Genomic DNA, 26,190 nt, shown 5'->3' with positions numbered 1-26,190 from the left:
TTTGGGGGGACAAGAGGGGAGCAGTTTAACTCATGCTTAGATGTTACTGTGATACCATTAGTTCTGAATAGATACCAGGTAGATGTATATTTGTTTTCACTCCTTGTATTACTTTGATTTATTTAATATAATTATCAGCCATTTTGATTGATTTGGGTTGTCCTGACAAGAATTTTCTGTATCTGATTAAACTCATTATTTTTTGGGATGCATTGTAATTGAGTCATTCTTCAGAAGAAAAGTTATTTTAGGAAAGTGACATATCACAAGTGCTGAACTGGGTGTGTTATTTTTCTGAGTGTGATACACTTTGATACTGTCATAATTTTTGCATTACTTTTTTCAGTGAACTGAATCACAAATCATCTTGATTTGTGAGGTGTTTTTGTAGGGTTTGCAGCTATTCACAGGTCATCTTTGAAGTTAGTTTTATTACTGTCTTGATGTTAATACTGCTGTGTGTGAGCTTTCCTGGTATCACAGTGACAAAAATGTTGAAGCGTTAAAGTTGCCAAACAACAGGTTCACAAGTTGGGAAGTACCAGCATGAAGGTGTTTGTGCAGCTCTTACTGGCCTATCTTGAATGCAAGCCTGATGAAACTTCCATTTCGTTTTCATCCTTATTTCTTCCCCAGTTGCTATGTCTCCTGCACTGCACAGGATGGGTATTACTCAATTGATAAGCCACAGCTTTTCTGGGGGTTATTCTCTTCTAATTCATCATATGATATACTGCCTTGATTTACATTTGCTGTTTCCTATTTTACTGAGGAGAAACTGAGGCAAAGTGACACTGTTTTCTAATTTTCTGTGTCCAGTTTGGGACAAAAAGACTGGTATGTTGTTGCATCTTTTACATGCAAAGCCAAGTTCCCACCAGCAGCTGCATGTGCTCAGCATTTCTGCAGGTCAGATCCCACATTGTCAAGCCAGTGATTCAAAAAGTATGGCCCCTAATGAGTATTTGTAGAAGAGTTTGATGGAGCTGATTTGTCTAGTAAATCACAGATTTAAAAACGGATTCCCAAGGTATTCCATTGCCTTCCAGTTTCCATCTTATCCACTGTACATCTTTTCCTTTCTGCAGGTTGTTAAGTAGAGGTCCTGTAAAAAACAGTGCCTTCCATTACCTGAATAATTTGGCTCAGCCTGTTTACTGATCCTTTTATAACTGTATTAGAAGGTGAAAATATCTATAAGATGATATTTTCTGCCTCGGTTTCCTTTACCCAGATTTCTGTCTTATATTTTTGGCCTCTTCACCTGCACCAACATAGAATCTTATAGATGAGGTTTAAATCAGTTGAATTAGTCCATGTATTTCTTAGTAAATTCTGTACTTACCATATGGCACAATCATTAATAGAGACCAAATATTACAGATAATATTACATATACTGATGTTGATTTGAGTTGAAATAACAGCTCTCTCCTGCTGCTTTTTTAAGGTGCTGGCTATTCTGGTCAGGGCAGTAGTAGATGGTCTGGCAGATCGTGCTGGAGAGGTATCAAGTGGATTGAAGGGGAAACTGCAAGAGCTCTTGGGCAGAGTCACTTCACGAGTGACAAATGATGGGGTAATCTGGAGACTTTATGCCCAACTTTATGGAAATGGAGAGAATGGTAGTAGTGAAGATATTGAAAAGGTAAGAACTGTAGTAGAACATGCTCTTGTTCCAGACCCGTTTTGCTTTAGTGTTTCTATAAGTGCATTGTCTTTTCTTCGTGTTCCTACAGCACACGTTTTTGTTGCACACAACAGGAGCAAGATGTTTTACATCAGTTTTCTTGGACTTGAAAAAAAAAAAACTCTTTTTTTATCAGTGTTTCATTTCAAAACATCCTATCACATCCTACACAGCATATGTGTATGGTCCTGAATATTTAATCTGAAACTTCTCTTAGCAACAGTCTAACATCTATAATCAAATGGTGGTGTGGGTTTTGACTTCTTTTAAAATTGAAATATTTGATTCAGAAGATAGAATATTGCAGCTTCTGAAAAAAAAAAAAGGGTCTTAAAGGCATGATCCAGTAGCAGCATAAGCCATCTGTGTTCTTTGTAATCACTAAGGGAAAATGCACTTAAAATAATCTACACCACAGTTAGAATACCCAGAGTAGAATTTTTTTTGTCCTTAATTAGCCCAAAATGGAATTAAAGAATGATATTTAATCCCTAGTCTGTTGAACCATTGGTTTCACTTTACCCATCACTGGTTTTGCTATGTTAACTTCCATTTCTTGTTCTTATCACTTCCCAAGGAATTAAGTTGATTGCATTTCCAGAATAACCATTCTGCACTGCTAGAAGTGTTTACTTTGTTGTATGCTGGAGTGTGCTTTGCATTTGATATTAAATTTCAAAAAGTTCAGATAGCGTTGCACAGTTCAAAAATAATTAAGGGTTGTCAGATCTTCACTGAAGTTGAAAATACACTAGGTCAGCATTCAGTATATGTTCACCAATGGGGTTATGCCTTTGGCCTGGGCAAAAAATGCGTCTCTGAAGGATTGCTTAATATCAAGCAGGGAAGATGGTTAGGCCTACAAATTGTATTCCTTTGGGCTTAAAATTATAATCATTTGTGCCTTGCTCATTGTCTATTTGTGCTCTACCCTGGGAAGAGCCTTGTTTAGTCATTGTTGGTGTCTATTATACCTCCTATTCCTCCCTTTTGTCTTCTCTATTTTTCTTTACAGGTGAACAGTAAAAGGGATTTGGCCTATTTAGAATGCAGAAATACAGACACTGCAATATCCTGTAATATATCCTCAAATTCTTACTCAGACATGCAAAGCAGCAGAGGCCCTATCTATACTATGAATGTAATAATTTCAGAATCTGGTTACATCATGGTATTTTTAACTTACCCAGTTAAAAACATGGTTTCAATTTGTAGAGTAGACAGTACTTTAGCTGTGTGTCCTAATCAGGCTGGTTGTGGAACACACAGTCTAGCTTGCCTGCAAGATGGAATGATGTTTATGAATACTTAAGGTATGCTTACATGTGTATCCAAATATCCTGGTATGACAATACCATAGATGCAGATCATAAAAGAGCAAAACTGCCTAAAGCCACAGCATGTATTAATTTACAGTGTAAAAATTAATTTGCAATACACCAAATAATCACTGATTTATGATATCATGTTACGAAGTAAAAATGATGAAACCCGTATTTATTGGCTTTACTGCCACAAGCACCATCATGGGTCATGAATATAACCATATCTGTAGAAAAATTCTAGTGATATAGTCTGTTTGCAACCTACATTTATAAGGCAAAAGGCCAATGAATTCTAAAAGGGCATTATTTAACTATACTGTGGCATCAGAGGACAAAGAGATGGGAGCAAACCTTTAAGTGTGTCATACACCACCTTACAAATGTAAGGTTTGATCTTTATTCTATACCTTTCCATTCTGCACCTTATTTCGTGCAGGTTTAATTATATTTAACCAGTTTTGTTCCTAACATTGAATTTGAAAGAACAATCTTGTATGTGTGGGTATTTTAAAAGAGTGTCTTGGTGACTGGGGGATTTTTACTTTTCTGTTCTGCTGATACATCTGATGCCACATTAATCACTAGGGTCTACAGTTAAAATTCACAGCAGTGCTTTGTAAATTGAATCAAAGTCAGTCAAGGTTTGCAAGTTAGGAGTGTAAAATTACTGAAGTGTTGGGTTTGTTGTTCTGTTTTGGAGTTTTTTTCTTTATATATTTACTCTCACACTTCAGTGTATCTGAACTGCCACATCATTCAGTACTTCTTTCTTCCCTACACTGGATGCAGTCCAGTCCACACCTTTCCCACTGAGGAATCTTTCCAGCCTTCAAGTTTCCTGCTGATCCATCCCAGGCTATGAATCCCTTCTGTTCCTTGAACTTTCCCCGGCTCATAACTGTTTCCTTTCAGGATAAATCCAGGTTTCAGAAGTGCAAATAAACAGCCCACAAGACTTTGAATTCTTTCCCCTCCATGACATCTGTCAGCACCCCCCCCCCCAGTTTGCTGCTCTGGCTCAGACACATGTAGACTGAAATCAGACTGCTATAAAAACTGTTGTTCCTTCTCTTGGAAATTCTTGCCTCTTCTTGCCTGAACTATTACCAGTTATAACCTAGGTTATTGTGGAAAAAAAAAAAGATAATTCACTCTGGTTTGACTTAATATCCCTTTATTGCCATTTACAGCAGCATTAGCAGTTCAGTCACCTGTGCCATTGTGATTGGAACTCAGGTGGGAGAGAGAAGGTGGAAGCTTCTGGGGTGACAACCCTCACAATCAGAAGTCTTTACTGTGCTCATGTATATGTCCCACACTGAAACTTTTTTTATTCCTTTATATTAAACTCTTTAAAAAGGTAACTGGAGAGTTGTCATTGAACTAAGCCGTGTAACTTCTGGCATGTATTTGTTTCATGTTTTTGATGCTGTAAAAAGAAAACAAAATTCAAAAGCAAAAATCAATTTCTTCTGCTAAAATTATTTTTTTCACCTTAATGGGATCCTCCTTCCATATTGTTTACATTTTTTTTTCCTGTTCACACCGAGAACCAGAGCAGTATGGCAACTAATAGCTACATCTATAAAATGCATATTTCCCAAGATTATATATACAGGAAGAAAGCTTTGATGTATTCACTTAAAGGTTTTTAGATATGAATTTGCTGTTTGAAGTGTGAATGCAAGTATTTTTCTGTTTTTCATGTGCATTTAATTATGATGACTTGGCAAACATGGTCACATCCATCAGTCTAGACAGATTTTTAAAAGATAAAAATTAGACAGATGTTACTTTATATGCTTCTCATACTTGAGCTGCAGTATTGGTGAAGAACATCTGTTTTACAGCTGGTGCTTATTGCTGCAGAGGAGGACACTACTCCAACTCACAGGAAATCAAGTACAGTAAAGATAGACTCATTGATTCATTTTCTGGATTCACCACTAATTTTGTAGATAGTTCAAACTAATTTAGTTTCCTAGTTAATTTTCTGACATACTAATAATTTTTTTTTCTCCTTGCAGTCACTTCAGTATCTCACTAAGGCACATAAATGTGAAATTCAATCACATGATTGGGAGAAAGATGTTTCTTCTTTTAAGGAAGTGGTGAAAGGAGCCATAGAGATTGCACATGGTATGTTCTCCATTTTATTTTTCATGAAGAGTGTAACAGATATTTATTAAGCTTAGTGGCAAAATAATACTCTACCTATTGTATTTATTCCTACTACTAGGAGTCCTGTAACAGAGTATCATCCTGATACTGCATACAAAAATATACTTGGAATGAGGCAGAAATTGTATAGGGTGAGTCAGTAAACATATGACTGGTAAATATGGAATCAATTAATTTCATGATCCAGCAACTTCATAAAGCAAGTGAAAATGCATCTGCAGTTCATCTCAATGCTCAGATCATCACATAAATTGATTGAGTATGCTAGTCAGGAAATGAATGAAACTGATTAAGATTATTCCTTGTTCTGTGATGCTTATGTTTAAGAAGGATACAGATACCTGTTGTGTAAGAAGGATACAGATACCTGTTGTGTTTAGAGTTATCTTGTCAAAATTACTCAGGTTTTTTTTTTTTTACTTCTTGGTTTTTGGGGTGGATATGAGATTTAAAATTGTCTGTGGAGAGTGTCAAGATCTTTAATTAAATGTTTCTGTTTAAAGATTATTGCTGGAGTGGTAATGCTTTTTTGTTTTGGGGTCTTGCTGTGTTTGGATTCTAGTGGCTATAAAATGCAGCAAGAACAAATCTAATCATCAGGAAGCTTTGCAGATACTTTCTTCTGCTCGGCTCAACTTACGTGGCTTGTCATCCAAGGCAAAGGTAGGAAAGTTTGAAAGGTAGGAGTTTTTGTTTGAAAGCTAGAAATCTCTGTTCTGTTGCCAGAATTTCTCTGTTTTGAATCAATTATAGATCAAATAATACCTGCCTGTTGCAGTGCATCATCGGGTGATGTTCATCTCTATGCTGTTGGGGATTCCAGTTTTAAGTAAACTTATATTTCCCTTCTTCCTGCTGAGCTTTGATTGCAATACTAGTCTAAGAGACAGCATTGACATTTTAGAGTACAGTAGAACTTTACCTAAAATGTTGGACAAACAGATTTGAATGTTTGAAAGCAATCAGTCATTTCAAAGCCCTGTTTTTAATGTGAGTAGTCATGGGATAAACTGGGCAGTATCAGAAAAAATGGATCTAAACCTGCAGAAAAGTCCCAGATGTGTCAAGATTGCTTTGCATCACTTGGAGTGTTTTAAAAAGAGTTATTTATTAAAGAACAGAACTAATTTTTAGTCTCATTTTTGTGGATATCCTACCAATTCAGATGTCAATTCTTCGTATTTGAATCATACTTTTTCTGTTCAAATACACATCTTATCTTAAAGAGGGATTCCTCCTGCCTGTGGAGTTAGCTACTGTGAATCACAGAGCTGAAGTTTTATAATGTGTGCTTGTGCTACAAGGTGTTAATTTGTCATCAGTGTGCTCAACTTGGCTCATTTTCTCTCAAGTTCTTTAATTTTAAGGATAAAAGCCTAGGAAAGTTGCATAAGCAAACATGAGCTGGATCTGTAACACAGCTTTTAGACACAGGCTTTAGGTAAGACTTTGAAATTTGTTGAAAAAAGAGACAACATATTTTTGCTCTTACTCACAAAATATGATTGTGTTTTCTTTAAAAAAGGTACATAGACTGAATATTACTGTAGAGAAAGCACTAAATGACATCAATTATATGAATGCAGGTACAGGTAGTTTATATTATGAAGAGTCATGAATTATGAAAGATTAAGAATGTTTGAGTCTAGTAAACTCTCTTTTAAGTTCCAGAAGCACTAATTAAATGAACATCTATATTATTGGCAGCTAATGATTTTATGGTACTCCTGAGAAAACTGTCACATTAGAAATTAAGCATTTTATGTGAACTCACTGATTTTACATCCCTTCCAAGATGCCATCTTACTTTGAATTTGAAGTAATATTCAAAGTATGTTCTAGTTTAAATGTTCAAATATGTTGTAGTTTAAAAACTCAGTCATCTTCTGTCAGATCCTATGCACAAACAGTTTAACACTGTTTATATCTGTCCAAGCTTGACTGCATCTCATTTTGCTGCCCTGTGAGTCAATATTAGTGGTTTTTTTTTTAAATTTTTAATTTCAGCTGAAAAAAGCACGTTAAAAATGGGCTAAGAACAGACTCACTAGTTAATATTTCAGGAGGAATAAAAGAGCAGTGAAAATAACTGATAAAAGATTAAATTCCAAAATTTTTTAGTCAGGACATGCAATTGGAACAAATAAATAGAGTAGGTGAAACAATGTAACTTCTTCCAGGATCTCCATCTCTTGATGTTTGAGCTTCTGTTTGTGTCAGACTTATGAAGCACCCACAATTTGCCAAAGGCTGCAGATCCCAAATGTGCTGTTTCTGGACTCTTCTGTGCAGGGCCTGCTGGGCAGTCACATGCTGTGGTAAATAGCACAGCATGTGCTATTGGTCCTCTTCTGGTCCTTGTCCCAGTGCATCATTTGTAAATGCATGAAAGGTGGGCACTGTTTTGGGGAGACATGGGGCACAAAGCCCAAAGAATGATGGTGCCTGAACCTTCCCCAGGCTGTCTCTAGCTGAATAGACTTCTCTAACTGTGTACAGAAAAAAAAAAAATTAAAAAGAGAAAATAATTATGTCATCCTGATTTATTTACCTGTCTCACCAGAAAGAACCAAATTTTTCTGTCACACTCCCAGTGTGAGGTTTTTTTGGCTGAAAGTCAAAGAAGTTTCTGTACTTGGAGCATGAATATGTTCCTATTGTGTAAGATGTTCCTTATTTCAGTGACAACATTGTTTTGAGGAACAGTGAATACCTTAGTTCAAGCCTTTCAAGTACATTTTTGTTTATATACATATCTGTATTATCCCTTTATGTTTTGATGATATACTGATGTGCAGATGTACTCCAGAGCAACTTTTGTTTTCTTGGTTTGATTTTATCTCTAAATGTAGGCTTTGTGATTCTGTGAAATGAAGTGTGAATCACTCTCCCTTTGCATAATGAAGGGAAGACATGTGTTTGGGTGTCCCCCCCTCCCCATATTTCTGTATAGTGGTACCTCACATAGCCTCAATATTAAATAGATGAAGATTATGATTGCTCATGAGTTAGCTGGTTTTTTTTCTTGTTTCTGTTAATTTCTTAAGGTCTTTGAGAACAATTTTAATTACTCTGTAGTGTTTTGTTTTCTCTGGTATAACTAGTTACACTCAGGTGAATGCCTCCACCCATTCATGTCTTGACATCAAATGTGAAAAAATATTTATTTGAGTTTTTGGAGAAAATGAAGAAACAGAATATGAAACTGGGGAAAATGGTCATAAAAATTCACAACCAGTTTATCAGCACGTGGCCTTATAAACTGCAGTGACAGAATGCGAGATGCTCTTCTAATCTGAGTTTCATGAAAAAGTCCTTTACTTTCAATGGAATCAGGAGTCACTGCAGGCAGTCAGGTCAGAGCAGAAACCCCACATCCACAGGAGGATTTGACCCCTTTGGCACAATAGCAGGTGTGTGGCCCAGATTTCAGGTCTATATGCAGGATGTGTGTCCATATGTGTGTGTGTGTATAACTTCTGTTTATTAGCCACAAAATAGCCTTTTCTTTGAGAGAGATAGCATCATAGTTTACAAAATTATGAAAAACAGCATAGAGATTATGAACTTCCTGTATTTTGTCTCTCCACTGAAGGAGAGAAACTGTATTTATCTTTTAAAGGTATGTATTTATAAAGTACTTACAAGTATTTCTTTTTGTTGTGCAGCAACTTTTCATAGATGTAACAAGTAATGAAGTTCACAGTGAGATAGCTGATGAGGTGACAACTATGGACAACATGATAGCTGAACTTCAGGAGCTGAGCAACCAACTGAGAGACCAGTGCTGACTTAAGGACCAAATTCTGGGACAGGATGATGCTAATTACATGTTTCTTTCACCACCACTTTTGCTGATGAAATGGTAACAATTCTCAGGCAACACCCTCAATAAACACATTTCTGTACAGTGCTGTTCTCGTGGTCAGTTTTTTCCAAGTTCCATCTGCCTTTTAAGATTGTTTCTTACCTGGTCCCACTGTCTTACAAAGTTGCATGTTTTGGTTCTTCAGCCCCAGATTTCCTGGAAGAGAGCTGCTGATGTTTGTAAGGTGATTGTGGAGGAGTAGTTCTGCCTGCTTCATCTACCTTGGTGCTGGGATGCTGGAGGATGCCCCACCCAGGGGGGGAGCAGGGGAGGTGCTAGTCTGGAGGAGATGAAGAAGCAAGCAGAAGTGGGAGCTGAGCCCAGCCAATTTCCCATTTTAATTCAGTGTTAATTGCTTACAGGGTGGGAGGTGGGGTCCTGAGAGCAAGATTTTAGTCTTTTTTGTTCTTCCGGTAATACAGTTAGAGTAGAAGGCTGTTTGTTGCCTTAGGATTTGCAAACAGTTATTACTTAAAGCAGTATTGGTTTGTTCAATATACATAACTTGTATCCTGTGGGCAGTATACTGGTACTTCATTTGGGCCTTTTATAGGTGGGGGAATTTCCCCCACTGAGGCAGCAATAAACTGCAGTCTAATCTAAAATACTTGCATCTGACTAGACCCAAGTGTCTTATTTTCATCTGGACTATTTTGCATGGTTTCATTTTTCAGCATCTTTGCTACTGCATTTCTTAAAATAAGATTTTTTCAGAAACCTGTGTGAAATAATTCCCTCGCATACAGGGTTTTGGCTTGCTTCTCCCTATGAGAATGGTGTGGTTATCTATATTCTGGCTTTGTACCATCTATGGTATGATCTGTTGCTGAATGGTAAGAAATTTCTCCCTGAAGAGAAAAACAGAAGGTACAAGTAAACCAAACAATTATTTTGATTTGAAGCAGCAGTACATGCCTCTTATTTTGGTGCTTGAAGGGTAAACCATCTTAACACAATTATAAAGCTGCACATCTTTGTAAAGCTCTCAGAATGGAGAATAAATTATTTGTTGACAGTATTTAAACATGAGGTTCCCACAGAAATGGCCATCTTAGTAATCGGTTTACCTGCTAGTGAAGGACAGCTGGCTCCAAAACACCTCTTTGTTGAAATTGCCCAGAAAGAGTGGAAACATTAGAAGTTTTTGCAGAGAGAATTTGCTTTAGCTGCTTCCATTTTGTTCATACATGTAATGAAAACCTGACTGGAAAAAAAAGGGCTGAGAGTTTTGTGACAGACTGGCACCACTACCATCTTTTTGATATGTCATTATGTTTTGATGTGACTTAACCTTATTCACTAAGGAAAATAAAGTATCTTTAAAATTATTTTGTTCCCAGCACTAAGTTTTTTACAAAGAAAGGGTTTAGTGGAATAGTTCAGTGGCAGAAAAATCTCAATTTTTGTAGTAATCTTATGGCAAATAACCAGAATTATATCCCACGATTAGCTTGACAACATGAGATTTGAATTCTGCTGTCTTGATTTAAAAAACAATAATTCTGTCCGGTCTGTCACCTGAGACACTTTTATAGCTGCAATTTGGTATTGCAGAACAGCAAGCCAGATTCTTTTTTGTGTAGTGGTTTCTGCCTACCATGGGAAGTTAACACTTCTTGTGGAATATTAGAAGAGTCTGTGAAAAAGCCTTCAAGTCCTTTTCCCTTTGATTTTGTTCTTTTAAAAATTCTTCCTGTTTCTTTGCCTAAGGTGGTCAAGTGAAAGTCTTTCTGTTCTTTCAGTGTCTCTTCCTTACAGTGCTTCACATGTTTTCGCAGCACAGATCTTTTCCCCATTTGTGCCTCGCTGTCTTAGTAGATGCATGGAATGTAAGCAGCTTTGTCTTTCACCTAATACAAGGAAAGCCTGGTGGCAGCAGACAGGGTGTTCCTGTAGAGGGGGATGACTAGTGTTAATGACAGCACATCAATTTTCCTGTTATAATTAAGTGGTAAAGGGGAGATGTCTGCAGAGACTTATAAATACACAATTGAAATGTGTACACACAATATACACGGTGTGAAAGATGGCAAGGCAGGAGCTGACTCATCATTAAGGAGTCTGGCTTTTCAGAGCAGATGCTGCCAGAAGACTTCAGCCACTTTATCCATGAGACTGAACACCTGATGTAAATCTCTCTACCAGGTATGTACTTACTACCTCTTCCTGTGAATTGGTGGTGTTTTTATCTTCCTCGGGTACAAGGGGAGCCCATACTGTTTCTTTGGAGATCATCACAGGCCTTTTTAAACTTTCCAGACACAAAAAACCATGTCAGTTGTGTGTGGTACTGATTTTCTGTGTTCATGCCAGCAGTGTTTGGTTCAGAATAGCTTTAGGAGACCATTGTCATGAAGACAATGTCTCTATAAAAGCTCTGGCTGTCAAAAAACAATCTGGCTAGAAAGAGGAAGAATCATTTCCTAAACAGACCTCAGACTTTTCAGCTCTCCATCTTATGGGAAGCATCTGTCTTCTTACTTGGATCACTCTCATGACAGCTGCAGAATCCTTGAGAGTTTAGCAAAACTGTACAGTCCTTTCCTAATACAGTTGTCACATTTGCAAATACCTCTATAACCCCTCTGTTATTTTCAAAGCTCTATGTACAGCACATGCTACCTATTATTAATTAGTGTGGCTTGGACTTGATTAAGAAGTATGTTGCAGGAATTCCTTACAGTTCACTTAGGATAGAACTTTGGGTACTTTTCCTTTCTTTTTTGTCTTTCTGACTTTACAAGTATTGGGGTTTCCCCCTTTTGATGTCTGTCTGCCATTAATGTGGTGTGACATGGAGGTAAAACAGATGAGTCTAGATCTTTCAACTTCTACCAACCCAGACAGAGAAAGCAACTGTCTCAGAGTTTGCAAGATGAGTATAAGCCAGGAAGTATGATGTATGAAAAAGAATTAATTTCTGTGGTCTAAAAGGGTTTGTTATTATGTCTGTGACCTAATATGGTTCAACACATGATGTATTTTCAGCCCCTGGTGGTTAGAACCAGGGGAAGATCTTCTGATTCACCCAAAGGACTGTGTCAGGCTGGGTGTGGTAGTAGGAGTTTTGTTGGGTTTGGGACATTACTCATGAGCTGAAGTGAATGTTCTTGGGGTTGGTGGGGCCACACTGACTCAGGCAGGTCATCCCAAGTACAGGCCAGTAAATGCTGTGTTCCATGTCACATTGTCCTCAGTGTTCTTCCACCTCACTGACCAGTGCATTCAGAAAGGCAGGCAGCTCTCATCCCATCATTCATGCAGAGCTCTGTACTAAAACTGTGGAAAGAAATAAAGCTTTAAATAATTTTTCAGTTCTTAAAATGGTGGATGTTTTATATCAAATACAGAGGACGCATTTTCAAGATCAGCTTTTGCATGTGTACATACACTGGTTAAAACTATACCCCTTTAAATTAAATAAGACAGAAAAAAACCAGGTATTAATTTTACCATACTTTAGAGAAGCTGTAAAGTCTCTTTGATGTTATTTTGACTTAGGTCTTCTGTTCAGTATTTCTATCTCAATATCAGTGACTGACAGTACAGATGGACATAATGTATTTCAGGAGATAAAAGGAAGCTAAACAAACTCATTCTATTTCTAGAGAAACAAAAATTAAAATAATATACAAGTACCTAATTTTTTCTTCATCTGCATTCATGCAGAACTCTACACCAGAAGTGCATACAAATTAGGGAAAAGGTAACAGCTGATAGGGTACAACTTGGGTTCTCTGAAATTAAAAATAAACTGGAATTTGATAGGAAATACATTACTGTAAAAAAGGAAAGATTGCCATCAACAGTATGGAGTTGGTTTTGGTGGGATTACTGAGATGAAATGCTTTGTGTTTCAAAAATTATTTCAAAAAGTTATTTTAATTTTTTGTTTATATTCTGTCTATATATTTGTAAGCTTATATGTGTACATGTATTAACAAGCTCATACTTGTATAAAATCTTGTGTCTGTTACAGAAACAGTTATTAATTCTGAAGGTGTAAGAGGTACATTTACAGGAAGGTACATCTCATGAAAGCTGTATGCATTACAGAGACTGGAAATCAGACCAGATGTAAGAAAGTCATTCCTGTACATTTTACATGATGTGTTTCAGGCATAAGACCTGCAAATAAGGTGAATTTCACAAGTTACTGGCAATAAAATGTTTACATTTATACAAACCCCAATGTAATACTGCAGTAGGACAAGTTTTTGCAGCATTCAGGAGTACTTAAAAATAGAGAGGTTTCAATCAGCCAGTAGCTTATTCAGGCATGTGCTCAAATATAGTAGCTGCATTCATTAGACAAACATTTCTTCAGCTACACTAATAAAAGAGTTATCCTTTATGGGTTGAGTGTAGTAGCACAGGGTTCTCTTTTTAGCTGTTAGCATCCTTCAATGACCAAGGTTTAATCATTATTAGTGACAGTATTTGGTTTTCACCAAATAAATTGAAAATTGGTAACTTAACAGCATGTTGTAAGAATTCCTCACTGAAAATGGAGACAAATTTGCTTTTGGGAGAAGCTTATATGCTGCAGCTGAAGTGAATTTGTTTCTGCTCTTTAAACAAAAAAAGCTATCAGACAGCAGCAGCTATCTTGTTGGACATTTTGGTTTGGTTTGTTTTACTGTTGTTATAGCATTTGTCCTTTCACTCACACTTTTTCCTTTGCACTTTTGATTCCCTTGTTAAGGCAAGAAAAGTGAGTTTGTGGATTCAGGCTCTCTTCACTGAGCAAGACAAGGATGCTGAGTCAAGTAATTGCTACTCTCCTCTGCTGAGTTAGATGAAAGAACCATTACAAATTTGATCCACTAATACTGATATAATCCTAAAATGATCCTCTGCGACAAGAGTGGTTTAGGATTAAAAATCTCTGTTAAATAACTGCTTTCTTTATAGAACTGTTTTCCAAGTTAACCTGAGTATGAATATCCATTTTTCTGTTTCCAGTTTAGTCTGATCTGAATGTTTTCTCAGAACACACCAAGAACCTTTTCATCACCCGTGATGTCATAAGTCCCTTCTCAATTTTTTTCCTATTTATTTTACACCTCAGTAACCTGTGAGTCAACTACAGGAGTTCTTGGCCAAAAATCAATGTAACAAACCAGGCAAAGAAGTACCAGCCAAGAGCCATGCAATGGAAAACTGAGATTAACAGCATGAAGATCTTCAGAACTTCAGGTTAGCCTATTAATGACATCACTGCTGAAGTGAAGCAGCTACATTTTTTAAGTTGACTTTTAGAAGTTAACCCCTACATTTCATCTCTTTTCCACTGTCATCTCTAGGTGAGCATCATATTTCTGTCTTAAGTGCAATCACTACATCCACTTACAAGGATTTTTTCCTGCTTGGGGTCTGTTTTTCAGTTTCTGCTCACTGGAATGGTGATCCTACAAGCATGGAAACTACCTTTGTGTTTCTTACTCCACCCTCTCTGACACAGACTTCACTTGCCCATCTTTGTGATCTCTCAGCCCTCTGCCAGTTTTGTGACCTTTGGTTCCTGGAAAAGCACTCCTAATTTTTGTAGTTCTTTGTGTGCTCTTGCCTCACAGAAATTTCATTTTGTCCCTTTCCAGTAATACTGTCTCACCATCCCCTCCCTGTAAAAGTTCTTTCCTGCTTCTTTAACATTTGGCTATGAAGTCTTAATAGGAAAGACACTAGCAAGGACCCTAAGATTGCAATTATTGTAGAGAGTAGCTGGCAGCACCATCAAAATTTTAATTTGTAGTGAGGTGAGAGTTACTTGAAGGGGTGGGAAAAGGGCATTTTCCCCCTCTGTCTTGGCTGAGCCCCTTGGGGATGAGACAGAAGGCAAGGAACCTTATGTTTTAGGGGAGTTAAGAGCACCATGAGTGTTTGCCAGAAAACTCAGACTGTGGAGGAAGAACAGCAGCCCAGAGATGGTGATGATGGTCCCTGTGGAACTGCTGAAACAAGGGAAAAAAGATTAGCATTCTTCATCAGACAGGAAAGCACAAGTCTTTCCTTAGTGAAAGTTGGAGCAGTGACTAAGCAGACCATACACTGCCAGAGGAAGATGGCAGACCAACCAGAAGTAACAGATGCTGCTGGAGAGAAAAGTAAGTCATGGTTTGGCAATAGCCCGAAGTTAAAAGAACCAACTTCAGGCACAAACACCAGCGTGCTGCAGGCCCATGTGGTCTGAGGGATGGTCTGTCAGGGAATGCTCCAGAGGTACCTGCAACTTTTTTACTTGTTTTATTGGTAGCAGTCCATCTTCCATGGTTCAGGTTTTGCTATTGTCAATGTTAGAGAGGTTTTTAATTTGACTGTAAATTCTACACGGTCCTAAAGCCAGGCCTAGTGAACACAGTGTCAATCAGTCTGCATTTTCTGTTTGCAAGTGAAAAACAGGCAAGTAATTCATAAGCTTGGCAAGCTACTGAATCAGATAATTTTTGTTGTCTTTATTGTCATGCTGAGGAGAGAAGGGTTTTTTGTAGCTGAAGTTTGGCTTGCATTTGGTCTGTACTTCACAAGAGCTTTTACTGCCCTTTTTTAACTCTAAGTAAGCTGATAGGTGCATAAAGCCAGATGTAAAGAATCAATGTAGAAAACTTACACAGTTCCAAACAGAACTTGAGAGTTCAAAACAGAAATTGAGTCCTAATTTATAAATTAATGGAGAAAGGAGAAAAAAGAAACAGCATGAGAAGTCCATAAAATGAAAAGAAGCGGTGACAGTACCAAGGACACCATTCAGAGGTGGCACAGGCAGTGAGATGCTCACTGCTGCCTACATGTGCTGTTTCACTGCATAAAGAGTTGTCAGATATGGATTCTGATATGTTCCAAATCAGAACTGTAGCAAACTTCTGGCAAGCTATTAATCAGGAAGATTGGCACTGAGGTAGATAGGATTTTTTCATGTTTCCTGAACATCTTGGATCAAGAGTCAGTCTGAGGTTAAGCCTTTGCTTATCCTGTTTCCTCAATATCTTGTGTCTTATACTCTTAAATGTGTCATGCCCTTGGATAATACCAAGAGTTTTCTGCTTTGATTGGGTTACTCCAACTGCCTAACTCACTGCAGATATTGCAGACCACTCTTAGAACACACAAGCACACGTGTCTCTTGTTTGTAGTGATCCTCTCTCCACCTTGAGGCAAAGCAATCTGGAATGTTCTGTTTCACAAGGTGACATGTCTGAAACTGTGGGGGTTTTTCCTAGTTTATCATTCCTGCACATGAATGCTCCCACCTGCTACTGCAGTGTTTGAGTGCCTGCTGCATTATCTCACTGGCTGTAGCCGAGTCTCTGGTGGATATCATGGGAGCTTTTGATTTATGCTCTTTCAAGCATTCTGCCTGAGGCTAAATTTTAGAGTTTCTGGTTAAGGTTTTATTATTTCCATGAGGTTTAGCTGAGTGAAAAATAGACCGTTCTGTGAATACCATGGTGGGATGATTTGTTTGTTGGTTTGGTTTCTAAAAGGAAAGTTTTGCAATTTTTTTTTTTTTTAAGCAGTTGAATCCTGTGTTGTTTTGCTGGCAATGCCTTTAGCTGAGTGACCAGTTTGATGCTACATGGGGAAGCTTGGGGAGCTGAGCCAAAAAACTTCAGAAGGTATGAAGATATCTTTTCTGGATATTATCTCATACAAAATAACTAGAAGTTATTTTGCACATTGCAAATGATTTTTATTTTTCATACAAGTCTACTTCTTGTGAAAGTATTGAGAAAGCAATGTGGGTAGCTTACTGTGACAACAGTGAACATGACTGGGATATGTTGTCACATCCTCCCTGCATGTGTTTTGGATGTAGTGCAGATCCACTTACCTTCCAAGGCATAAATCCAAAGGAAAACCTGATATCCTCCCTTATGCTGCTTGTTGCTGTAATGACATTTCTGTAACAAGGTTCTGCATCAGTGAAAACAAATGGGGTTTGTATTATGGGATGGCAAGGTAGTGTCTGTGCAGACAAGCAATTGCATTTGAGTTGTTTCAAGCATTCATGCCTTGATTTATTGTCACTGAAATTTAATCTAGGGTATTTTGGTTTTTTCCTTCGGACTTTCTCTCTGAGAGTTCTAGTGAAAATATTGCATCACCACTTCAGGAATGGAGCAGCAGTGTTATTTTGATCTGTCAAATGCAGAGGCCATGAACTTCCCCTGAGAAACTCGGTGAAACAGCCTTTCTATTCACTTGAGGATTTGTAGTGTAAAGAATGCTTCCTAAAACTGAGGCCTCACAGTTTAAAACAGTAGCTCTCATAACTTGTTCTGCATGTGAGCCTGATTTGTTTGCATATTCTTTTCGGATGCAGTGGAGAAAAGGTACCTCTGTGTGTGTGTAGATTTATCAATCCAAAACCCAGCACTCTAGTAAGAACACTATCCTTGAAAAAGTAGTGATTCTTCAAACTTGCCTAACTATAGTCTTGTCAGACCTTAAATGTGCCTTTCTGCAAGCTTAAATGTGTTCAGGCTTTGTGAGTATTTCAAAACCTGTTTGGAAAAATAATTTTTTTTAAAAAAAGTAGAGATTTTAAGAGGAAAATATCTGTAATCATTTTAAACATATAAAATCCCCACAGCAGTCATGCATCTATTTGACAGAAGCTTAAAAATAACATTGGCTGTAATGCTTGGCAAAATTGTGTGTGTGCGAGGGCACGTAAGTGTGTGTGGGTTTGTGCCTTTTAAAGGCGAACAATGCTAACGTGTCTTTACAAATTACTGTCCCGTTTGCTCTTGATACCATCAGTGATCTCAGAACAGCTCTGGAGATGGTGTTGAATTGTGGCAGAATGAGGGCATGGATATAAAATTGTTTTATAAGTCTCACTCGTAAATATTGACTGCAGTGCAGCCATGGGGTGGGAGGGTTTAGGAGATGGGGGTTGGAAAATCTCAGGGCTCAGCTCTGTGCCTGCGGTTGGAAAGGATGATGCAGCAATGTTCTCACTAGGAATCCCAGTTAAGAGAGATCTGAATTACTCTTCAGACTTTTATGAACAAAATCTAGATAGGAATATGCACACACTCTCCTTGTCCCTGTTTGCTTTTTTTGCCTCTAAGGCACAGAAGCAGGAAAGCCTCCATGAGCTGTTGTCAGAACCAAGCAAGGAACAAGATGCCCACTTTTCCAGGCATCAGTCTTTTCCTTTGCCTTCCAGCACTTTAATGCCCAAAAGAGGCATCGAGATATAAGTGTGTGTTGTTGTCAGCAGGAGACATGCACAGCCATTCTAGCTTTTCTTTTCTCCTTTCTTACTTATGGCTTTTGACACCAAATTCTTCTTTCTAAGGACCCATAAGAGACAGATAATGACCTCCCAGTTTCCTATTTATCTTCCTTCTCTTCCCTGGGCTCTGAGAGGGGCCTTATAGGAAGGAATAACACCTTTTATATGGAGTGACATGAAGGGGATCTTTGACACCCTGCTCCCTGCAGCATCATGGGAACACCCTCTGAATAGTGCAAATTTGTGTTGCATCTTCCTTGCCTTCAATCACCAACTCTCACAGTAGCCTTCTCTGCTGCAACTCATTAACAGCTGTCTTGTTTTCAGGATGCTCTTTGAGAGGCAGTGTACCTCCCCAGAACCTTCCTTTCCCCTGCAGCACGGCTTTTCTAGGATCAGGGAAATTGGGAAATCCCTCCAGGTCCCACTGCTCCAGTGTAGTCCCTAAAGAGGAGCCCACAGGTTTCACAGGCAGAGTTTCGACAGAAAATCCCTGTTAACCCTTGAGTCAGCAAAGGTAATGCAGATGTCTCAAGGAGGAGAATGGGAATGCAGAGACTTCTGATCCTTTTTCTTAGCTTCTCTCAAATGAAAGAGAGATTAGAATTGGGTTTTCTCATTGAAGTGTTAAGTGAAGTGCCTCTGTGCCTTAAGAAAGGGATACTCAAGTAATGTGTGGTGGTAGGGGGGAAGGCAAATATTTTCTTATGCACTCATAAAATCTTAGGAATTGAAAAATAAAGCTGTTGTTTAGTCACTGAGGTTCAGACAGCAAGCTGAGATCTCAGTCACGGCTGAGATCCCCCAGGCATGGGCACTGCACACATCCCCAGCAGTCCCTGTTGCAAGAGCTGGGAATTACAGGAACGTCTGGTAGGATGTCAGCCTGCTCTGGGATGGCATGGCAGAGCTCACATCCACACAGAGAAACACTTCTCTCTCCCAAACATGGGACTCAGCTGGGAATGGTCATTGGCCCATCTCAATGTCCAGACTTGAACTGTGCCCACAGAATGCTTGGAAGAGAGTTAGCTGGCCTCGGCCAAAACCATGCCAGAGGCCATTCTCCAAATTGAGCTGGGTGGGTGACTGGGGTAGATCTGTGCTCAGACACTGTTAGTTTGATCAGTCTAGACATAGCTGAAGAATACAGTTCCTACTCCAGGAAAACCACAGCCCAAGGATTGCCAAATAGGCAAAGGAAACGTCAGTTTCTAGTACATTCATTTTATGTACAAATTACTGTGAACTCCTGTGAGCAGCTGGAGGAGATATGAGGTAAGGCCTTATAAAAAGCAAAGGGCTCTGCAGGTGACCTTAGACCCATTGGTTTTACATGTAGTTATACATATGGAAGATGTCCCAGAGTGACCTTGGGGAGCTGACAAAGAGAAGCTTGTTGCCCTGACAGAAAAATAAGCCACAGATGGAAGAAGTAATAGATAACAGCAGTCTTGACAAGAAAACATAAAAGAGGACAAGACTGAATTAAGCCAGGCTTGAAGGTTTTAGTCTTCAAATGACTGATAAGGGAGAATAATTAAACAGGAAAGGGTGAAGAGATGGGAACCATAAAGTAATCAAACTTGCTAGTGAATAGTAACCACTATTCACTATTCACCACAAATTAACTACTTTCTTCTGCCTCTGAAGAAGGATTTTAATCTTCTGCATTCAGCTTCTATCTCCACCTTAATGGTTTTTTTATATACTACACTTTTCTGAGAATTCAGTAAATGTAACTTCTATATACAGTCAAAGAACATGCATATATATGCAGCTGCACAGAACATATATTAATGGCTCAAACATCCTTAGGAAATATAACCGTAAAAGGGTTTAATTTGTAGGAAGAAATAGAAATCTGAAATTCATGCATGCCTGCAGTCCCCCATGTGCTGTATTCCAGCTACAGCTGACAGCACTGGTGGGACAGCCAGGCCATAGCTGTCTGCTTTGTAAAGAACCTGTAAATTTGACAGCAGATGAACTCATCCTATGGCTGACTGGCAAAGGAAGGTGTAGCTGTTGTCTTCTGTAACCCCATTTTATGTGTCCCTGGTCATGGAACACAACCTTGTGATGGGCACACTGCCACCATTCCTGTCAGTCTGTCCACATCTCTACACAGAAAGGAGGAGAGATGAAAAATCTGACCCTCTGGAATATTTCCCTGTCTCCCCCTTGACATTGGCATAATACTGACTGAGCTATATGAAAGGTGTTAGGAAATAAATCCCAGCCCTTACTCTTAGCTGCATCTAGTGGGGCACTTTTAACACCATTTGGAAGATTTCAATTTAATTGACCTTCAAGCATGACTTATTTTTGTGCTCTGAGTATTTTTAAGATGAACCCAGAGGAACTAACTCCTAAATAACTCTCGATGAGAGTGGAGGAGGACACATGGTGTTGCCATTTCCAATAGCTTTGAAGGGTCTGGAAAGTCCCTGAGTGGTGTTTCCAGCTTGGGAGAGAATTTTCTAAATGTAGAAGGCATGATCCATGAAGTAGTCTTTGTTGCCAGAATTGAGTGAGAGAAAGAGGTTGGTTTCTGGCATGTCAAACCTTCCCTGTCAGACCTTGTGCAGCTGATGACACCCTGCAAGGATCACTGCAACTCAGGTGTGGTGCACTCTGGCTTCCAGGGCCTCAGGGAGTTGGTGTGTGTTGTTTGTGGCCCTGCACTGGGGGAGAGCACCTGTATGGGAAAATAGAAAACAGTCAACTTCCCACTTTAAGTATGGGATACTTGCAAATAAACCGGAGTGGAGAGAAACATACTGTCGGCTGGGGACACTGCAGCAGGTTTTTTTGGTGGCACCAGGGTCCTTCCATCTCAGCTGAGAAGTGTCAGCTCCAGGCTGGAATTGTGACCAAGCAGGTACTTCTCTGCCGTGGCTGTGTGTGCCACAGGGCCCCTGCCCTGCATCTCTGCTCAGAACAAGCAGGCAGAGGAAGCTGCTCTTCACCTCTTCCCAGATGGTGTCTCTGGTGCTCCTGTGTGGCTGGCCATCCATGCCACACATAGCAAGGATGCAGAAGCTCACAAGTGCTGAATGTCTTCCGGCAGCCTGCTCCCAGTGGGATTATGCTTGGAGCAATTGCTTTAAGGGAAGGCTACAAGAGTGGATAGTTTGGATAGTCTTCAAATAGTCTCAAGCCAGTAAGCAAAATAAATATATTCCAGAAGGCACCCTCTTGGTTTTTTCTTTCTAGGGAGTAAGGAAAGGATCTGAATCAGGGCTCTGTGCTGCATGGGCAGGGTATTTAAATGATATTTCTCCTCTCAGTTAGGACTGCAAGGGGTTTGCTTTCTTAGAGAAAAAGCAGTAGAAGAATAAAGACACAGACTGCTGGGTAAATTGATAACTGGTAGTGGCTACAACCTAATTACTGTGTCTACATATCTGATTAACTTTTTTTTTTCTGAGATTTTTTTGAGTAATCACTGCTATTACTTGTAAACAAAAATTTTATAAGGTGTGAAATTCCTATACTGCTGTGTTTATTATGATTCCTGACCTTATTCCTCAGGGGAAGGGTGTAGTGCAGCTTGGCATAAGCAATCCTGTGCCAGATGTGGGGTTGTTCATAATAAGAAATGTTATTTACAGAGATGGGAGGAGAGGGGGGAATCAGAGGATCAAGGTCCCAGATAGGCTGGAATGTGCAGGATCAGATGTCTGCATTGGGGCACTTACTGCTTAAATTTGTGTTTCACAGGATGCCGGACTCTTATGGATCATTTCTCTTTTCAATCAGCATATGCCTACATATAGCTTATTGCCATTCCAGCCAGCGCCCTTGTTTATGTCACTAACAGACCTCATCACATTTGACTGTGTTATTTTTACATAACAACTAAATCAGTAGAGGACCATGGAATATGCAGTGTACAAATTCTGAAATCAGCTTGAATGTATGCATCAATATGGTTTAAAAAACGGTGAAGCCACTAAAAGTAGTGATGCTTAAGTGTCCCAGAGTTTAGGTGGTGAGAATTCTGATGTTAGTTAACCATTTACAAGCACAGAACCATTGAGGTTCAAAAAGACCCTTAAGATGATCAAATCCAACCATTAACCCAGCACTGCCAAGTCCACCACTAAATCATGGCCCTAATAAATGCCCTGTCTACACATCTATTAAATATCTGCAGGGCTGGTGACTCAACCACTGAGTTACAGACAAAGATTGATTACAGAATATATCAATGCAATTCACTGAAGGTGCTGAAAAAAAGAAAACAATGTAAAAAAATAATTGCAAAATGGCTTGATGAATAATCTGTAAACACTGAAGAGAGGTATGTATATATCATCTGAGACTCTGTAATTGTCTGGGATTCAAGAGACCCATGGTAAAATCCCCTATCTAAACATGTCCATTCAATGGAAAATTGCATTTAATTGAAGTAATTCCAGTCAGCTCTGCACAGGACATGAAAACTTGCTTATGGGGCAGAGCATTCTGTGAGGCATAGAGTAGCAATGGCATGCCAAGCTAGAAAAAAATCAGCAGGTATTCCTTGCATTAGAGAATTCTCAGTGTTTTCCCACTATCAGTGTTTCTTGTAGCTCATGTGGTCCTCTGTTACCTCCTGCATTCTGTTATTCCTCCAGTCACTTAAAACCTGGGTGGACAGAACTGAAAACTGGACATGAAGAAGTTGTGAGAAAACACATAGCAGCTCTCATGGTAAGGAAATAAACTGGAAATGATGGAGGTAGCAAACTGAATCAACTTTTAAGGTGCAAAGAGAAAGATCTTGGGGATTTTACTTTAAAAGGGCTGCGAGAAACAAAGAGGATTTAAAAGAGTAAAGATCAAGACTTGGTTTAAGTGAGGCTTAAGAGTAAGGAAAACATTAATCTACAGCAGTATTAATCTGGCTGCAGCCATTAAGTGTTTTCCTGTCAACCTACTAAGTGGGAACAATATAGACTAGAGACTAAACTGAGGAACTTTTGATTTGTGTGACTGCAGACCTTCACAGACTATAATTTCTTTGTGAAGAAAAATCAAAAAAAATATAAGAAAAGGATGAAAAAATAAGAAGTGTGGGACAATTAGTAAATCTTTCAAGCAATTGCTCTCCAGACCCAGTGAATGGATCTCTCTCCATACCAATTTGAATATTTCATATGTGGTCTGTGGTCACATTCACCCTTTCCATTTTCTGGCTTTTGAACTGAAGTCAGGTGAGGTTTATGGTGATTGTCCATTAGGTTTGAGATGAATTTAGGTTGTTTTTCTTTAAATTCTGTAGCCTGCTTCCTGAAACAGACCTGAAAAATATAAACCAGTATATATCTATACTAACACCAGGGAAGAAGACTGCTGAGCCTTACTTTTTCAGACTGATCATACTGGAGAGCAGAAAAGATCCAATTCTTTCACCCTGGTCCAAGTCTCCAGGTTGTTTTTGTGAATGTTGGTGCAATCACAATAGCAGAAGCTTTCCAGGATGTTGAGGGTATTTTGTGTGTGTATGTGTGAAATCCAGAATTTGAAGGAGAGATTATTACAGTTTTGTAACTTGCTTTAATATTTGAAGAATGCCAGTCATCAAGGGCACAGAGAGACTTTTGTGACTAAATTTCCTTCTCTCCCAAACAAAGTGAGAATTCCGAGAAGCCAAAAAATATACTCACAACACTTGATTAGAAATCAAAGTTAAAGATTTTGTATGCAACATTTCTGAGTTGACCAGCTATGACACATTAAAATAGGCTTGGGGGTTTTTATTTATGTTTTCAAAGTTTGCTCTCTGATAATTAATCTTGTTTCAGATGTTTTGGCATGCAAAACCACTGGTGAAAATATAGGAGATATATTCTGCTGAAAAGAAAATTCTGAGCAGCTTGCTTTCGGGCTTTTTTTGTTGTTTTTTCCCCCTCCATGTTCTGCTAAAGATTTACTTGTTAAAAATCAGGCATCATGTGTTGGCAAAGTAGCCAAGTAGTTTAAATTGTTCATTCTTTGTTGTTCTCAGTAGATTTGTGTCATGGTTTGTTTGTGCAAACCTTTGCTCAACTCTCATGTGTTTCATAGGTCACCAATTTGTCTTGCTGTGGATGGCAGTGAGACTGGACATTTTGGGGAGTTAGGCACACAACTTGCAGCTTATTAAACAGAAGTACTGGGTGAAAAAGGAATAAAAATCCAGACTTGCACATGCCTACAGTACAGTGCTCTTCTTCAGAAATCCTGGAATAGCCATTTTGTTTAACAAGGAAATTTTGTGGCAGCAGAACTAATGAAGCCTGGTTTCCTATAGTTTTTTGTCTCATGGGTGATTGACTTTCACTATCTAAGAGGATGTGAGCCCCAGGCAAAGCTTTTCCCATCAGTGGGGTGTTTATATAAGGGATTTCTCCCATGAGGCTTCTCTCATATCTTGAACTCACAACTGCAAGTTTTCTCAGAGCCAGGACTCTGATAGCATCTCTACACATCTGTCTATTTTCAGGAAGAAAAAGGAGGAATTTGGCTATCTTTCACAAGTCTACCAGTGTTAGAAACTGGTTAGAAATATCATTAAGAAATTGATGGAATGGATACACAGGTGAACACAACATGAATTACCACATAGGCTCCAATTTTGCAGGAAATTCTAGTGAAAATAACTTGGGCATAACAGGATGCAGTACTGCAGTGACTAGCAGAGATATTTTGTGTGCTTGAAAACCCTGGTTCAAACTTTTTCCCATAAGAGAAAGCAGATCTGATGATTTATTTCCAGGTTTTCAGTGTTGTGTGCAAAACAGCAGATGTGTAATCTGCCCCCAAAATAGTGCTTTTGTTTTTTTCTTTTGGTGAGACCATAGAACTACCACCATCAGCAGTTGATTAACTATGCCCTTTAATCCTGATTTCATCGTTTTTCACTTCAGAACAGAAGATTTTCATTCCAGCTCTACTACAAAAGCCTGTGCTGGCAAATGTTAAGTCTAATCTTTTAGTTTTCACAATTGCACACTCATTCATAATTGCATAGGTAATTATCCAGTCAAATGCAAAGTATGCACTATTATTTTTTTAAGAATGATGTTCTTAGTGCAGTCCACTGAAACAACTTCTGGCACTTTGTGTATATATTTGGATGGTAAAGGCAAAGTCATAAAGAGATGGTTGCAGCCAGGATACAGCAATGTCTAGATTAAGTAAAGTAAAGCCAGTGAAGTAAAATTCTAATGTGTATCCTTTGATGCTCTGCCTCAGTGATGCAATACAAATGTACCTTTTAATGGTGCTTTTATAGTACTTGAACTCTTGGCTGTATTGAAATGCAATTTTTCAATCTTGATGTTTTTGGAACTTGTTGAGAGTGTAATATGCATAGTTTTTATAGATCCCAGAGAGACCTCCCTCAAACTTTTCTTTTACCTACCCACAGAAAATCCTCCCTTGTTTGGGTGCTAGTGAATCGTTGTGAATTAGTCACAGGCAGTGAGGTAAGGAGTGGAGTTTGAGCTAGCTGTCTGTATTTTAATTAAATGAGAAACTCTGCATTCTCACTAGACAGATTCTTAGGTTTGGACTTTACTCCTTCTCCTTAGAATCTGAACTGCTGGAAGTTTCCTGACTTCTTTTAAATGCCTTTTATTTTTGTGAGAGTGTCCCATGCAATTTTTAAGAACTGCTGGGGAAATAAACTGCTTACAGTATCTAGAACTTTTCAGACATCCATTTGCAGAGACTTTGGAGAGGTATTAGTAGTACCAGTTCACATATGGGGAACTTGAGCCACAGAAGATTGAAGAGACTTGCCCCAGACCATCCAGCAAATAAGAAACAGAACAAGAGTTAGGGATTTGTACTTCTGCCTTGTGCCACATCCATTCAGACACATGCTGCAGCCATCAGGAGAGAAGGCA

General features: G+C 38.7%; 1 protein-coding gene across 1 annotated transcript in view; it reads left to right on the top strand.

The window, feature by feature from the left end:
- Positions 1-9,105, top strand: part of TTC27 (tetratricopeptide repeat domain 27) — a 112,496-nt gene extending 103,391 nt beyond the window's left edge. Inside the window, exons 17-20 of the mRNA XM_030235907.2 lie at positions 1,450-1,647; positions 5,042-5,153; positions 5,758-5,858; positions 8,864-9,105. Of these exons, the coding sequence (XP_030091767.1) occupies positions 1,450-1,647; positions 5,042-5,153; positions 5,758-5,858; positions 8,864-8,986 (534 nt within the window). The 3' untranslated portion in view covers positions 8,987-9,105. The remainder of the gene's footprint in view (positions 1-1,449; positions 1,648-5,041; positions 5,154-5,757; positions 5,859-8,863) is intronic.
- The last annotated feature ends 17,085 nt before the right edge of the window (positions 9,106-26,190 follow it).

This window comes from Serinus canaria, chromosome 3 (assembly GCF_022539315.1).
Source record: "Serinus canaria isolate serCan28SL12 chromosome 3, serCan2020, whole genome shotgun sequence".
Lineage (NCBI taxonomy): Eukaryota > Metazoa > Chordata > Aves > Passeriformes > Fringillidae > Serinus > Serinus canaria.
This window is presented reverse-complemented; position numbering and strand designations above follow the sequence as displayed.